General features: G+C 31.4%; 1 protein-coding gene across 2 annotated transcripts in view; it reads left to right on the forward strand.

Annotated features, from left to right (window-relative positions):
- The window catches only part of Dnajc10 (DnaJ heat shock protein family (Hsp40) member C10), a 52,961-nt gene that overhangs the window by 10,557 nt on the left and 24,607 nt on the right, over positions 1-17,797 (forward strand). For both annotated transcript variants that reach the window (XM_047545077.1, XM_047545078.1), the window contains exons 7-13: positions 17-110; positions 1,158-1,235; positions 2,661-2,704; positions 7,308-7,445; positions 10,595-10,684; positions 11,455-11,568; positions 16,231-16,345. In XM_047545077.1, coding sequence (XP_047401033.1) covers positions 17-110; positions 1,158-1,235; positions 2,661-2,704; positions 7,308-7,445; positions 10,595-10,684; positions 11,455-11,568; positions 16,231-16,345 — 673 coding nt within the window. The remainder of the gene's footprint in view (positions 1-16; positions 111-1,157; positions 1,236-2,660; positions 2,705-7,307; positions 7,446-10,594; positions 10,685-11,454; positions 11,569-16,230; positions 16,346-17,797) is intronic.

Genomic DNA, 17,797 nt, shown 5'->3' on the forward strand with positions numbered 1-17,797 from the left:
TTATAAAACTCAATAGGCGACAGTGAAATATTATGGAGACAGATCAAAGGAAAGTTTAGTGAGTTTTGCCATGCAGCATGTTAGAAGCACAGTGACAGAACTATCAACAGGTAATTTTATTTTCTTAATATGCTTGATATTCATAGATAGTTATAAATGGGAATTTTGAGTTTTATAATAGCAGTATTAATATTTTGGTCATAGTACTGAAATTTTGAAGTATCTCTTCCTTGTTTCTTAAAAGCAAATTGTATCATTGTTCTGACTTCAATTGAATAATAAATATTTAACAACTTAGTTATTTTTACAGAAACTAAAAGTATAAAAAATGGATATGAGATGAAGCTAGGTGACAAGGTTCAAAATGCAGCTAAATGTTTAGTAATGTGTTTTATTGCTTTCATAAGCATAAGAAGTAAATTCATGCCTATCCAGATTTAAATTCAAAAACAATTCTTTGGCTTTTAATTCATCAAGTGATTTTAGACTTGTTACTCTAAACTGTCCATGAAATGACAGTATTTATGGTTAAAGGGATATTTATTTAAGTTTTTGAGTACCAGTTATGTGTCAGAAACTGTTAATTACTACAGCTGCAGAAATGTAATATATAATCCCTGCCATTAACAACCTCATTACTTTAATGAGGAAAATACTAATAAACAATTAAAATATAGTATAGTAACTATTATGATAGACATAAGCTTAGAGAGGCACAAAAGATTTGAAATAACCTAGTTGAGGAAAATAGGAAAGGTTAGAAAATACTCCTCAGAAGATGTCATATCCAGTCTCTCATGGAAGTGAATAGGAAGTCTTCGGAGAGCGCTGTGTTTTGGGGAGTTGGCAATACTTTCTGTATCTGACAAAAGGATGGTAATGTGTTAGAGTGGTATGCAGAACCACGTAAGTTTCATCTAAATATGTACCTCACAAGAGACCTTTCTTGCCATCTTGAATATTCTTAAGGAAATAATGAATTTAGATTTTATGTGATGAAAACTTGGAGGATTTTGACATGCATAAGAGGATTTTTAGAAAGATAACTTAATACAGTGAATTAGAAGAGGATGAAATTAGAAAGACAAAATCATTTGGAAGAGTGTTTACAATATTGGGTAATGGTGATCAGAAATTTGCTTTTATTTTCTTTAAAGGAAATTTTGTTAACTCCATACAAACTGCTTTTGCTGCTGGTATTGGCTGGCTGATCACTTTTTGTTTCAAAGGAGGAGGTAATTTTATTTGTTATTTTGTCATTCTAAAAGGAAGACTGTAACATTTAAATTTTAGGTGTCTTCTAAATATGCTACTATAATTGACTTTTCATTAAATAATTGATGATTCGAAATTAATTTAAACCCAACCAAGATTGCAATTTTTTACTTGCTGAATATGTGCCATTTTGTTACCTTTCATATAAGAGGTTATAAAATTGTTAATTTGTTAACGTGTCATGTATTCGTTAGACAAGTTTTTCAGCTTACTTGTTGTAGTCATGATAAACTGTAGCTTAGGTAGCCACTGGTGTATTTGGTAGTTTGCAAAAATTATTATTGTTAACAACTATAATTCCTCCCAAATAATAATTTGTGGAAGTACGTATTTTTCCTTAGACATATAAAAACATATACATTTGGTTCATAAAATTGTGTGTATGAAGATGATACCTTTTCATTTCTAGGATCTTTCTCTCAACAAATTAAGTTGAAATTCAATATTTTACATGCCAAACTATAACGTATGAACTGCATTCAATGAGAGTGGTTAAAAATAGGTCCCAATATTACAAAATATTCTTATTCATCAATTTAATACATTTTCATATGTTAATCCCAACATGGATCTTTTCCCCACACTTCACCTCTCACCTATAATGCAGCCTTGTTAGGATATGTTTATCTTGTAACTAAAATTAACCATTAAATCCCTCCTGTAAGACCTATATTAGGAATATACTGGTTTTGAGCAAAAATCAACCTTAAACTTTTTTTGCAAATGGGTTTTGTTTCATTTTGACCAAATGCCCAGATTGCTGTCCATCTAAACATGAATAAAACATTTTAAAACTATCTTACATTCTTTTGTCTTGTTTTTAACCCCAGGTAGTTTGATTTTACCTCTCTTTTCTAGGCTCTAGAAAGCTCCCTTTCTCCCAAATCTAAACTCATTGTGTCTTTAACATTCATATTTACAGAACTTTCATAAAACTAGTGGACGTATTTTAAGATTTTATTGGGCTGCAAATATACTTCAGTGGTAGAGCACTAGCCTAATGTGTGAGGTCCTGGGTTCAATACCCAGCACCACGAAAAAAAAAAAAAAATTATACTAATTTGATCCCTAACGTACCTAGTTCCATTGCACTTTATTTCTCCCATATCATGAGATCTCTTGGATAAAGGAAATTGCTAATAGGAGGAGAGATTTGAGAAGACCCTAAAGAAATGCTTACTTAATTTTTCTCTAGCTAGAAATCCTGAAAAATTAATGAGAAGGAATGAAATAGTTTGTGTATATAAAATGAGACTACTAAATAATGATTTCAATATTTATTTCAGTTAATGGTCTTAGAATCAACATGGTAATTTGGGGGAAAGGCATAAGAGCATAGACTTAATAAAGCTTAAATAGCCTCATAAAGTTTTTTTTCCCCTCAGATTGTTTGACTTCACAAACACGACTCAGGCTTAGTGGCATGTTGGTAAGCATCCATCATTTTTGTAAAACTATGTCACCATGTAAAGAAATACCTTTATAAGTTGATTTCAAATCTTTTTCATAGTTTCTTGAGCACTTGACTCACATTTTTATAATTTTTCTGATTTTCTGATAAATGTGTTCATAGATAAAACTTTCTGAATAATTAGTTGTGCATGGCACATTTTGATTAGTACTTTCATTTGTAAGTGTTCTACATTTATTATGCATTTCTCTAGTTATGTGTTAGTGTTTTTATTGTTTCTGAACTTTGTTTCTTGTGTCGATTTTTAGTTTCTTTTATTTCTTAGACTCACATCATGTTATGGTTGAGGAATGTGATCTGTCAGATGTTGATTAATTGATGTTATCAAAGCTTTCTTTGGCTGGGAGTTTGTCAGTTGTAAAAATTGGGAAACTTCTATGTGAACTCAAATAATAAGCTCTCTATGTATATGTATGTTGGGTATAATTTTTGTGTCAGATCACATTGAATCATGTTATTCATATCAGTACTATTTATCTTTATTCTCCTTGATCTATAATTTCTAGGTAGCTATATTAAAACTTCCAACTACAATTGTTGATCTGTTTCTTCCTGTCCTAACCGTCATGTTGCTTCAGGGCAGGAATATATCCTAAGAAATATGACATTATATAATTTCTTCATTATATGAACATCTTAGAGTATACTTGCACAAACTTAGGTGGTGTTGCCTGTTTAAACCTAGCCTGTATGGTGTGACCTGTTGGCTTCTAGGCTACAAAACTTGCTAGAGATGATACCGTAGGAGTTGTAGCACAGTGGCTAAGTATGAATGTATCTAGCCATAGAAAAAGGAAAATGAAATTATGGTATAAAAGATGGTACACTTGTTTTGAACACTTAGTAGGTAATGGAGCTTGCAGGACTGGAAATTGCTCCAGGTGGGTAATTGAGTGAGTGGTGAATGAATGTGAGGTTCCAGAGCCTTATTAATCTACTACTGTATACTTTATAAACACTGTACTTAGGCTACAATAAGTTTATGAAAACAAAATTTCTTTCTTCAGTAATAAATCAACCTTAGCTTAATGTAACTTGTTTACTTTATAAAGTTATTTTTTTTAACTTTTTGACTTTCATAATAATACTTAGCTTAAGACGTAAACACATTATACAACTGTATAAAAATAATTATTTTATATGCGTATTTTATTACATTTTTTTCATTGGTGTTTTTGTTTGTGGTGCATATTCTATACATGTTTATCTCTCAATTTTTTTTTCACTTTTTAAACTTTTTTGTTAAAAACTAAAGCATAAATACACATTAGCCTAGACCTCTGTAGTGTCAGAATTGTATCACTGTCCTTCATCTCCACATCTTGTCCTTTTGGAATGTCTTCAGGTACAGTAACAAACATGGTAGCTGTCGTCTCCTATGATAGCAGTGTCTCCTTCTGGAATCTTTCTGAATCTTCCTGAGGCTCTTATTGAGGAAGTATCATTCTTTTCAGAAATATCTATGAACATCTCTATTAATGCAAACCTTTTGGTGTAATGGTTCATATTTTCAAACTTTGTAAGGAGCTTATTAAGATCTTCAAAAGGTTTTACTAGATCCACTGTGAATTGAAGTTTTTAGGGTTCTTCTTTCTTTTTATTCCTTTTCTCTTGCATCTTTAGCTATGTGTTCACTAAGCAATAGGAATTTTTCAGCTGGATTATAATATGGGATCACCTTCATATATGCTATTCATTGTTGACCTAAACATTATGCAGTGCATGTCTGTTTTTTCACATAATATATGATCATTATCAACATATCCTTTTGGTGGCTGTTAAATAACAGATGTATAAATATATATCTTTGCACATCATGGGCTTTTTTTTTCTTAACAAATTGTTTTATCTGATACTGAAATGATTAACTTGGTATGCTTATGTTTCATTTCCTTCCCTTATTTTACCGTATGCTTAGACAATGGTTTTTCAATGCAATATTAAATTTACTTGAAACTCTTCTAAGAATAATGAAATATCAAAATCAGGTCTCCCTTAGGTCTGGGTGCAGTGGCGCAAGCCTGTATCCTAGTGGCTCTAGAGGCTGAGGCAGGAGGATCTCAGTTCAAAGCCAGCTTCAGCAAAAGCGAGGTGCTAAGCAACTCAGACCTGTCTCTTAAGTGAAATATAAAACAGGCCTGGAGATGATGTAGCTCAGTGGTTGAGTGCCCCCTTGAGTTCAATCCCTGGTACCTACCATCCACCCTCCCGCCCACCCCCCCCCCAAAAAAAAAAAAACAGGTTTCCCTTAGATGTTAAAAATATTCAAAGATGAGCTCTGAACATCAGTATTTTTTGTTAATTTTTGATGATCAGAGCTTTTGGCCTTTTATATTCTTCCTTTGCAATAAATCTGTGCACTTTTAGCATCAAGGAAATGCTAACTTTAAAAATGTGATGGAGGTCTTTTTTTCTTCTTTGAAGCAGTTTCTGTATGATTGGTATTATTTTCCCCTCAAATAATATTTTTGTTTGTTAGACTTCAGGGAAGCTATCTGCCTAGAGCTTTCTTTATATCTATAATCTCCTTTTTTTAATATACCAAATTATTCAGATTATTTCCTCTGGGAAATTGTTTTTCTATGACTTTATCCTTTTAACTAAATTTTTAAATGTACTAGTATATGGTTATGCATAATACCTTATGATATTTGTGGAGTTTTTATTATATAGTGATGCCCACTTTCACTTTCTCATAATGATTTTTTGTACTCTCCTTCGTCAGTATTAGGAGAAATTTATCAAACTTTAAAGTTTCTGTTTTGCATATTTTCAGTTTCATTGATTTGTGTACTTCATTTCCTTCCTTCTGCTTTCCTAGAATTTAATTTGCTTTTATTTTTCTGTTATTGAGATTTAGACTTTCCTTTGTAATATACGAATTTAGACTACAAACTACTGAGTACAGCTTTTGGTTACATTCCATATTTTGAAATGTATTTTTATTATTAGTTAATTCAAAATATTTTTTAACCTTTTATTTTTATTGAATTATTGATTATTTAGGACTTACTTAATTTCCAAACAGAGGGGTTTTTAAAAGTCTTTTGTTTTTGTTATTTATGGCACTTTAATTCTCCTATGGGTAGCAAACATGGTTTTGACGTTTTTTTAATTTGTTGAGCTTCGATTTATGGCACAACATATAAATTTTTATAAATATTCATGTATATTTGAAAAAGTAAATTCTGTAGTTCATAGGTACATCTAGGTAAAATCAGTTGGGGCAAGTTTAACACTACCATTCAAATATCCATCTTAATTTTATTTTTGCCTGAGAGAAGTGTCTTAATATTTCTTAATATTTTATTAATAACCTTTTGTTATTGTGGACATTTGTTTTTTCCTTTTAATTCTTTTTGTTTATATATTTCAACCTTTTTTCACCGTGTGGGTACTAATTTAGAATTATTTTTCTTTGTGATAGGAGTCTCTAGCTTGATGAAACAACTCTGTCTACTGTAATGACTCTTACCTTCAAATCTGCCTCTACTGACATCAGTATGACTACGACTTTCTTTTGGTTAATGTTGGCATAGTACATCTTTTTCCATTCTGATATCCTTATATTTAAGGTGTATTATCTGCAATCAGCATATGGTTTATTTTGTATTTTTTAACTAGTTTTTCTTAGTCCATTTACATTTAATATTATTCCTGATATATTGTGAATATTTATTGTCTCATTGGTCTTCTGTTTGTCCCAACTATGTTATGATCCTTTTTCTTTTTTTGCCTTCTTTTTGGATGAATCAAGTAGTTTAATTTCATTTCTTCTGTCTACTGTCTCTTTATCAGTTTTTTGTTGTTGTTGTTGTTGTTTTTTACTGTTTTTTTAATGAGTGCCCTAGAGCTGACAACATGCCTCCCTGTCTTAGATCAAAATTACCATTTCAGCTTTTAAGATTTTTGGTTTTCTGAAGTTTTGTTATGATTTGCATAGATGTTAATTTACTTATTCTGCTTTGAGATTGGACTTCTTGAATCTGTTTTCAAAGTTGTGGAAACTGCTCAGCTGTTATTTCAATTATTATTAATGTCCCATTCTTTGATTTTTGGAATTCTACTTGAGTGTATGTTACTCCTGTATTTGTTTACTAGCTTGAGTAGTCCAGAAAATTTTTTCAATAACTTGAGGTTCTGAGAAGTGTACTTTTCATATAGGGACATTGGAGCACATTAAAGAAACTCAGCCACCAATAGGTGAACACTGGGAAGGTACTAATTTTAAATATATGCTGTAGACACAAAGTATCTGATACTATATGATACATATTGAAAGTAGAGTCATAATGATGACTCTTAAACAAGTCAGGTTTGATTTTTAACCTAAAAGATTATTGAACAGGCTATTTTCTATTTTAAAAACATGGTAATTGTTTTTTTGTAGATTTGTACAAATTGTAAAAAGTAGATGTTTAATATCAAGGGAAAATGGAAAATTATATTATCTCAAGTTATTGAGTACTATTTAAAAATTATAATTTCATAATAGAAAAGTTTTACAATAACCTTTTCTTCATTTACAACATAGTGTGTTTTTTGTTTCTTAACATTTTAGGATGGCCTTGTTAATGTAGGATGGATGGACTGTGCCACCCAGGACAACCTTTGTAAAAGTTTGGATATCACAACAAGTACTACTGCTTATTTTCCTCCTGGAGCCACTTTAAATAACAAGGAGAAAAACAGTATTTTGGTATGAATAATTTTAAGGAGATTTCTTTACTTACAAATGTGTACATGCACACACATTAAAAAATATATCCTTTTATAAGCAATGAGCAAGGAAATGAACCAGTTTATATGGAACATTTCATTAATTAGATCAAATAAGTAATTCCTGGAATTTTGTTCATTACAAATTCAGTTTGTAGACTTTTATAAGGATTATTTTTAAACTGGCATTTATATTACTACATTTAACCCTTATACTTTTAAACCCCAAAGATATGAAATACTTTCTTAGGTTAAATGAAAAAGCATTTTTATCATAAGTTTTTATTTGTGAATTTTCTAATGTTAAAAATGTAGATCCCTGGTAGGTTTAGCTGGGGCCCAATTATGTTTTTAAGTACCCTGTGGGATTGATGTAAATTCAGTTTGTAAATCTAATATAGATCACCTCCCTGTGTTTCTGAATCAGAAAACAGACTCAAGGAAGTGAGGTAAATAATGGGATTCCCTGGGGAATCCCAAAAGGATATAAAGAAGACTCTAAGACAAATTTCCTTTAGTTTTCTATGATTCAATTCTGCTTTTTAAATGTTGATAATTATAAAACATGCTCGTTTCAGAAATTCACACACAGTACAAAAATATACAAAGATGAGATCTCCTAAAATTAAATCACTAGTAGACAACCACCATCAAATCTCGGTAAATACCCTTCCAGATCTCATATATACTCTCTGTTACGACTGTCTAGACAGCTCTAACAGTTTATATCTATGACTTGGACCTCTGCCCTGCACTCCAGAAATATTATACACATGCGTGGATGTGTACACATTTACCACTGCCTATCAACATCTCCTGAGATACTAGTCAAAATGTCAGATTTAAATGCCTATAATTATCCCCCTAAAACTCCCATATAAATCTGCTTCTCCCCAGTTTTCCCCATCTCAGTTGATGATACTGTCCTATATTTTTCAGGCCAAATATCCTGCAGTCGCTTTTGATTGCTTTCTTTCTCCTACCTTGTAACCAGTTTGCCAGTAAAATTTGTGACTATCTTTAAAAAAACTTCATAATCTACTTCTATGACTACAGAGTATTTATCACCTTGTAACATACACTATAGTTTATTTACTCTTCCATTATTTTTCTCCTGCATTAAAGTTTGTTCACTGATATATCAGATATCAATATCAAATGCCTAAAAGTATTCTGGTGATTGTGTGTGTGTACCTCTGTGTGTGTATATGAACTTGTACTATGTATATATACTACATATACATTCATACACATGAAATACATGTAGAGATGCAAATGTGTAATTTTCATAAATGGGGTCACAGGGACATTTTGTTTTGTAGTCTAGTCTTATTGGTGTTTCAGGAAAATTCTGGTCAATGGATATGTTTGCATATACATATATTTCAATTACTCATGTTATATATTTACATTATTAAAGTGTTTATGCTTTTGATAATTAACAATTCCTTAGTATAATCCACTGAGTAAATATGATATACTTAGTTTTTATCAGTCCTCTTTTTATACTTTTTTCTATTTTTTTATGGCTATAAGCAGTGCTATTGAGCAGTTCTATATGTTCATCTTGATTCACTTATTCAGTTATCTAGTTAGAATGGAAAAGCCACAGTGATTTTAAATTTTCATTGCCAGACTGCCCTCCAAAACTATGCTAGTTGGCACTGTGCTGTCGTTAATGAGGCTTGCCTCAGTTCTGACAAATATTCAATATAATCTCTTGCCTTCTATATTTTGTATATCCATATAAAGTATAAGATGTTTGGACTTTATGATATCAAACTTGCAAGCTCAGTGCTGTCTTAGGAAACAGAAATGGGTGACACTGGAAATACAGTAAAAGGAAGAGGTAAATTAAACTCCTCATCCTTCTTAAATACATTCAAGTTATAAAACTGTGAAGTATTATCCCAGCTAAATATATCTGGAAGGTGAAGTTCAAAAGCAGTGTCCTTTAAAAGTGCAACTAGCAAATTCTGTAAGACAAACAAGGTTTATAATGAGTTTATAATATATTAATTATATGTATATAAAGCCATTATGAATATTTTAGTGAAATCTTCATAATGACCAACTAAAGTATGGAACTATAAGCTATAAAATTGAGGCAGTAAAGATTTGTTTTTATATTTTAAGCCATTTGACAGCAGAAATTACTTCATATAGATCCTAAAGAATATGTATGCCTTTAGTGTTTTCAAAAAACATAATAGTGAGTTTGAGAAATGTAAGCAAAAACTAAGTTTTGTATTATGGTATACTTATTGTTTCTGTCCACGTGTTCATTCTCATGTCTAGCTCTCTTAAAGTGTGATAGTTCCTTCAAATTTGTAATGGAGTTTTACATCTTTCAAGTAATATTTTTAAATTATTTAACAGATGATTTATGTTTAAAGATATACTGTTTTTTCAATTCTTATGTACATCTACTTGATATAACCAATGCCTGCATTCTTTATTGTAATAGCTGCTTCATCGAGAGGGCTCTGTGAGAAAGAAATAAAGGGAGATTTGTTAGAAGGGAGGTGTGCCTTTTTTAGTTTTGGTTTTAAAGAGGAGACATGGCTTTACAACATGTTAAGACCTATGTATATTTTAGTATAAATACTCCTATATTGTTTGGCCTGTGAATACTATTTTGAAAACTTCCTTAATAAGCTATAATACCCATTTCAGTTTTCCAGTTAGAAGTTTCTTTTACCTTAACCACTGTTAATTGGTTGGGGTGTAAAATGTCTTAGATCGTCAAAATTCTGTTAAAAACTAAAAGAATGTATGAGACATGTAAACATGGTTAGCCTTAAAATTAAACTGAACATAGTATTTTTTTGTGGTGATTTAGCAAATTACTGTAAGAATTACCATAGAAAATTCCACCTCCTGAACACCTAATAACAGAATTTCTTTTACACCTTTTTTTTTTTTTTTTTAAAGCCTGGTCATGTGGTAATACATTATTTTAATTGCCCAAATGTGATATACTTTATTTAAAAGAAAGAAAAAAATGTTTGGGATAGTTTGAAAAACTTAAAATTTCTTCTTTAGAAACTGAAAAATAATGAAAAAAAGAAGATACTAAATATAATTGAATGTTTACTCAAAAATTACAATGTGATTCTCTTATTCTAGTTCCTTAAATCATTGGATGCTAAAGAAATATATTTGGAAATAATACATAACCTTCCAGATTTTGAACTACTTTCAGCAAGCACTCTAGAGGTAATGATTTTTATTAATAGTAGCATATAGTAATAAATACTGGTAGCATTTCAAGTCCTTAAGTTTTCAAGTCAGCATTGTTTTATTCATCACTGGAGAGAACTAAAAGTAGCAGTTTCAAAGAATTACATATTAATCAGTTCTAGGTTAAATTCTGATTCCTGGAATTAAGGTATTGCTAATTCAAAGTGAATCTGTAGTTTTAGAAAACCTTCCTAACCCAAAGTTTGGAAAGGCAAGATTTTGATCAAAAAGGAACTTTGGATCTGAATTTCTTGTTTATAATACTCTTTATATTGTTCACTGAAAATTAAGAAGTGTTATATGTGATTAGAATTCTTAGAAATATTATTAGTGGTAGAATCAGTTATTTTACTCTACTTACTGTAATCCCAGAGCTTTGAGTATGTATTTCTACCACATCTTTTATTAAACCTGAGAAAACTGACTTCTCCAGCGCCGCCCCCCCCCCCCCCCCCCCCCCCCCCCCGCCGATTTTTAACTGTGTATACTTAAAACCATATTTTTTTTTCTTGGCACAGTAGATACTTGGACATTTTATGACTCAATGATTTATCCACTTGTAAGATTATAAAATTGATTTACATAGCATTATTCCCAGTAAGCAATAAGAGTATGAATGGTCTGAATTTTAGATTTTAGACAGTTTTAAACTGAGTAGGGTAGCTTAAACTAACTTCAAAGTCAAGGAAATAAAGATAACTTCTGCCTTAGAATTACCTGTCTGATGTTTCTTTATCACTTTCAAGGATCGTTTGGCACATCATCGCTGGCTCTTATTTTTTTATTTTGGAAAAAATGAAAATTCAAATGATCCTGAGTTGAAAAAACTGAAAACTCTACTTAAAAATGATCATATTCAAGTAAGAAAAATGCATTTTGCCTAGTCTTCTAATAGTGTACTTCTTTGTTAGTCTAATATATATGATTAAATTTTAAGTAACAAAAATGTTTGACTTTGTAGATTAAGAAGCCCTTAAGTGCTTTTGATCTTGGTTGTACTTTTTCTTTTTTTATTAAACATTGACTTGATATCTATAAGTGGTGAATTTTCATTTCTTCAAGCATTTGACAAATTTGTATCATACAGTTTTTCTGCAAGATAAAGATACTATAGATGAATATCTTCCCTTTTTTTAAGTAAATGTTTTATTTAACTTCATATATCCAAAATATTTCAATATGAAATTTTTTTCTTTTTTAAGCCGGCACATTATTTGTACATACTTAACAGGGTACACTATAATTAATTCAATATGTGTATGCAGTATATAATGATCACATCAAGGTTGTTAGCTTTTCACTACTTCAAGCATTATCATTTCTATGTTTAGAAACCTTCACACTCTTCTAGTTATTTTGAAATATACTGTGGTAGAGTATAATTACTCTGTTGTGCTGTATATAATACCAGTATTAATTCCTCCTGTTTAACTGTGTTTTGGTACTCATTATCAAGCTTCTCTCCCCTCTTCCTCACTCTTCTTCCCAGTTCCTCTTATTGTTTGAGACCTCCTTTTTTTTAGTTTCTACAAGTGAAAACATGCAGTATTGTTTTTCTGTCTTACCACGTCATCAGTTTCATCTATATTGCTGTAAATGACATTTATTGATGTCTGATTTTTCCATTGTGTGTATTTACCACATTTTCTTTATTATTTATCCATCAACTTACACTTGTTGATTGCATAGCTTAGCTTTTGTGAATAGTGCTAAGATAAACTTGGGAGTTGCAAGTATGTCTTAGATCCAGTGGTTTCGCTTTGGATATATGCCCAGTAGAAGGATAGCTGGATCATACGATAGTTCTGTTTTTAGTTTGAGGAACCTCTATACTATTTTCTTTAAGGGCGATACCGATTTACATTTTCACTAACAGTGTTTAAGTGTTCCCCTTTCTCCACTTCCTCACCAGGATTGACTTTCTTTTTTTGATAATGCCTCTTCTAGTGGGGTGAAGTGATAATCTTATTTTGGTTTGCACTTGAATTACTCTGATATTGATATTGAGCTTTTTCCATATGCCAGTTGACCATTTGTTTTTGTCATCTTTTGATGTCTGTTGAGATCTTTTCTGCAGGTTGTCCCTTCACTGTGTTACCATTTTTCTTTGCTATAATAGAAATATTAGTAGTTTCTTAGTTTGATGTAAGCCCATTTACCTTTTTGTTGCCTATCCAAAAATAGTGCACCAATGTCTTGAAGTGTTTCCCCTATGTTTTCTTGTAGTAACTTCATAATTTCAAGTTTGACATTTCGGTCATTGATCCATTTTGTGTAGATATTTGTGTGCATTGAGAGAAAGAGATGGTTATATTCTGCATATGTATGCCAATTTTGCCAACACCACTTCTTGAAGAGACTGTCTTGGTGTATGTTCTTGGTGCCTCAGTAAAATATCGGTTGACAGTATATATGTATATGAGTTTCTGAGCTATTTGATTCCATTGGTCTGCATATTAATTTTTATCCGAGTACTAAGCTGTTTTCCTTACCATATTCTATAGTATGTTTTGAAGCCAGGAGTTAGGTACTGTGATGCTTCCATTTTTGTTTTTTGAGATGTGTCTCACTATATTTAGCTGTCCTTGACCTCTTGGGCCCAAGCAATCCTCTTGCCATAACTCTAGTAAACTGACATTACAAGTGTACACCATCATACCTAGTCCAGCTTTGTTCTTTTTATTCAGATTATCTTGGTTATTTTTGGTCTTTTGTGGTTCTATATGAATTTTAGGATTTTTTTTTCTATTTCTCCTATTGAGAGTTGATGGGGATTGCACTGAAAATGTAGATTGCTTGGATAGTGTGGACATTTTAACAATATTGATTCTTCTGATTTATGAACATGGATGTCTTTTCATTTTTTATGTGTCCTGTAAAGTTTCTTTCATTAATGTTTTGTGATTGTTATTACAGAGATTTTTCACCTCCTTGGTTAAATTTATTTCTAGATTTTTTTTGTAGCTATTATAAGTGGGATTGCTTTCTTGATTTTAGTTGCATTGTGTAAAAATGCTAATTTTAATGTTGGTTTTGTATGCTGTCCCTTTACTAAATATACAATTTCTAACAGTTTTTTGGTAGAATGTGTGGGTTTTTCTATATGTAAACTTATATCTGCAAACAGGCATAATTTGACTTCCTCCTTTCTATTTTGGATACCCTTTCTTTCTTTTCCTTGACTAATTGCTCCTGTTAAGGCTTCCAGTATTCTGTGAAATAAGACTGGTGAAAGTGGACAAACTGATCTTATTCCAGATCCTTAAGAGGAAATGCTATCAGCATTTTCCCATTCACTAGAATGGTAGCTGGAAGTTTGTCATATGTGTTGGGGTATATTTCTTCTGTACCTAATTTGTTGAGAATTTTTTATCATGACATAACATTAAGGCTTACAGAATATTTTTTCTGCATTTATTGAGATAATCATACAGCTTTTTTCCTTCATTCTGTTGATGTAATATGTTTTTTGATTTGTATAGTTTTTTAATGTGATGCTGGGGATTGAACCCAGTGCCTCACGCATGCTAGGCAAGCACTGTACCGCTGAGCCACAATCCCAACCGTTTATTGATTTAAATATGTTGAAATCAGCCTTGTGCTAAATCTCACTTGATCATGATTTATAATCTCTATAATGAGCTATTCTGTTAGTTTACTAGTATTTTGTTAATTTTGGCATCTGTGTTCATCAGGAATATTGGTATATAGTTTTATTTGTTCTCATCTGGTTTGGATCAGAATAATGCTGGTTTCATGTAGTGAATTAGGAGTTTTTACCTTTTCAGTCTTTTGGAATAGTTTCAGAATTGGAGTTATTCTTTAATATTTTGTAGCATTCAGCTGTGAAGTCCTCAGCTCTTGAACTTTGATGGTAGATTGACTACTGCTTCATTTATTTGTGCTCTGGTCTTTATTATTTCTTCTAATTTGGGATTTGATCATGCTTTTCTAAGTCATTGAAGTGTATCATTAGGTTTTATAATTTATGATCTTTTTAGTGTATTTATTGCTATAAATCTCTTCCTACTGCTTTTGCTATATCCCAGTTTTTGTTTTTCATTTTTCTGTCAAGAGATTTTTTTATTTTTAATTTCTTCAGTGACTCATTGGTTGTTCAAGAGCACAGGATCTATATGTCTGTATGTTTTGTTTTGTTCTTATTGAATTCTAGTTTATTTCATTGTGGTCAGAGAATGGATAATTTTCAATTTAAAATTTATTGAAGCTTGATGTATGATTTGACTTGTGATCTATCCTGGAGATGTTCCATATGCTGATGAGAAGAATGTGTTTGGCAGCTGTTGCATGAAATGTTGTGTTAATGTTAGGTCTATTTGCTCTGTAGTATAACTCAACTATTATGTATCCTCGTTTGACATTTTGCCTGTTAATCTGTCCATTGATTAAAGTGAAGTATTGTGTTGGAGTCTTTATCTCTCTTTACATCTAATATTTGCTTGGTATATTTGGGTGGTCTGATGTTGGGTTCATATATATATTTACAATTGTTATATACTCTTGCTGAGTTGAGCATTTAATCAGTATGTAATGTTCTTCTCTATAGATCTTTAACCAGCAAAGTAGGTTTCTTGTAGGCAAGCATACAGTTGGGTCTTTTTTGGTTTTATATATATAGCCAGTGTCAATCCTTTGGAGAATTTAATCAGTTGACAGTAATAACCCTGAGGTTTTTATTTAAACATAAGAACTTAATTCCTGTGTTAATTATTCTCTGTATATTCTTTGTTCCCTTCTACCAGTTACTGTCTTTGTGTCTAGTGCTTTTCTGTAGAAATAGTTTCTTTTCTCTTTTTTTCATATGTGTTCATTTTACTCTTTTGCATGTTTTCACCATGGTAATTAATCCTTTCATTGGCAGATGCAGAATTCCCTTTAGCATTTCATGTAAGACCAGTCTACTGGTGATTAATTGCCTCATTTTTTCTTGTCTCAGAAAGACTTCACCTTCATTGTTTAAGGACATATATATATATATTCTTATTCTTAGTTTACCTTTTTTTTTTTTTTTTATTCTTTCTTCACTTGGTTTAGCCTATTGTTGAAACTTTTTTTTTTAATCTCATCAGTTGAATTCTTTGTCTTTGGGATTTCTCTTTGGGTTTTTTAATGTTTTTAATTGTTGTCAAGTTGCAGTTATTTTTCTGTTGCCCTTGTTCTTCTCTGTGATGGAAACATGCACAGTGTACTTCTATTGATTCATTTTAGATCCTCCTCTATCCCAAGATTAGTTAACAGCCCTTACATTTTTTTGAGAATATGTTTGACTTCACATCTTCTTGGAAGTTTCCTCTCAGGTTTTTGAACTCTCTAGGATGCATTCTTTAAATTGAGTTTCAGTATTAAATATAGGTGAACTATTTTTTTGTTTTATAACAAAACAAAAATGAGAAGCGATGTCATTAGTGCAGTGTCATTTTGGGGTTGTCTTTATGAATATTTAAAAGTGCAATGATAAGAATTTTGTTTCCATCAAATTCAACCTTCTCTTTCTACTTTAGGTTGGAAGGTTTGACTGCTCCTCTGCACCAGACATCTGTAGTAATCTCTATGTTTTTCAGCCATGTCTAGCAGTATTTAAAGGACAAGGAACCAAAGAATATGAAATTCATCATGGTAAGACTGGGAAAAATGGTAATTTATCTTCAAATAGAAATGTTGTAATTGTGCTTTTTACCTTGTTTTGTGGATATAACATTTGTCCTCATTTATTAGTAAATATGGGAAAAAAAACATTTTAAATTATATATAGTAATTTTATTCTTTTTACCCTTTTTAAATAAAACTTTTTAATATTTTGATCACTGTTTCATCAAAAATACTTTTGGTGATGTCAGGGTAGTGAGGAATATGCTTGTTGGCAAAAGTAAGCAATACTTGCAGTTTCTGGTGTACCACAGATAGCATCTTGGCCATTACAGTCAGTTTCTAAACATTGTTTTGGATTTATCTTCTATTAGACTATCAGACTTCTCCATTAACTGCTTAGTTACTTCTTTTGAATTTCTATTTGCATCTCTATTTCAGCTTATTTGCAACTTTAGTTTTCCTAGAGTTTGGAAGATATCAGTCCCTTCCCTGTAGGGACAAATGTTACAAAAGATGCAAACTATCAACTGTAATACAGTTAAATGAATAACAGAAATTTATGAAATGCCTGTTAGGTAACAAACACATCCTTATTTGTTAGGGCTACAAATTTGTAAGACATAAACTTTGCTCTCAAGAAGCTTAAAGTACCATTTAGTAGGATCAGGAGAAGGGAACTGTATAAGGAAACGTGAAAAATATTTTAATGGCCATTATTCATAAATTACAAGAAGATCAAATATAGTGACTTCTGCATGGCATAGGTCAGGAGGTGATAAAGTGCTCAATTTTCCAAAACAAACATAGAAGTAAAAGAAAGAAGGCCCTCTGGGCTGAAGAAACTATATTAAAAAGGCTTGGCAAGATAACCCTTACAATTACTACTACATTATAATTACTTCATAATAACTTAAGATTCATTTTCATTTTAACAACCACTAGTAAAGGAGAAAACAGCCTCAGAAATAACAAGTATCTTGTCCCATGAGAAAGAACTAGATAACAGTCAAGGTAGATTTTGAATCCATTGTGCCTAGTACAAAATTCTATACTTATAGCTGCTTATAAATTATGTCAGATCCTAAAAGTGGTACAAATTACTAAATTGTAATAACAGTTATATTCTTTTTTACCTCTGAAATGTTCCTCAGATCCCACTCTTTTCTGCTTGCTGCCTTGTGTCAGGTCCATCACCTCCTTCATCTATTGTCAGTATTATCCTCCTGTAGGACTGCAGTTCTCTTAGTCCTTCCTCCTGCATTTGGTTTCTTATTTTGTTTGCAGAGTTGGTACCTGGAACACCATTTTCACATCACTTTCCTTCATTGACTCTCCTGATTTCTTTTAGAATAAACTTCAGAATCCTTAGCATCACAGCAGTAACTTTGTTTTGCTCTCTGCTGTATTTCTGGCACTTAGAATATAGCAGTAAATTAGTAAATAGTTGTAGGGAATGGAGTACTTCCCTGGTCTGCCCAA

This window comes from Sciurus carolinensis, chromosome 3 (genome assembly GCF_902686445.1).
Source record: "Sciurus carolinensis chromosome 3, mSciCar1.2, whole genome shotgun sequence".
In the NCBI taxonomy this organism is placed as follows: Eukaryota; Metazoa; Chordata; class Mammalia; order Rodentia; family Sciuridae; genus Sciurus; species Sciurus carolinensis.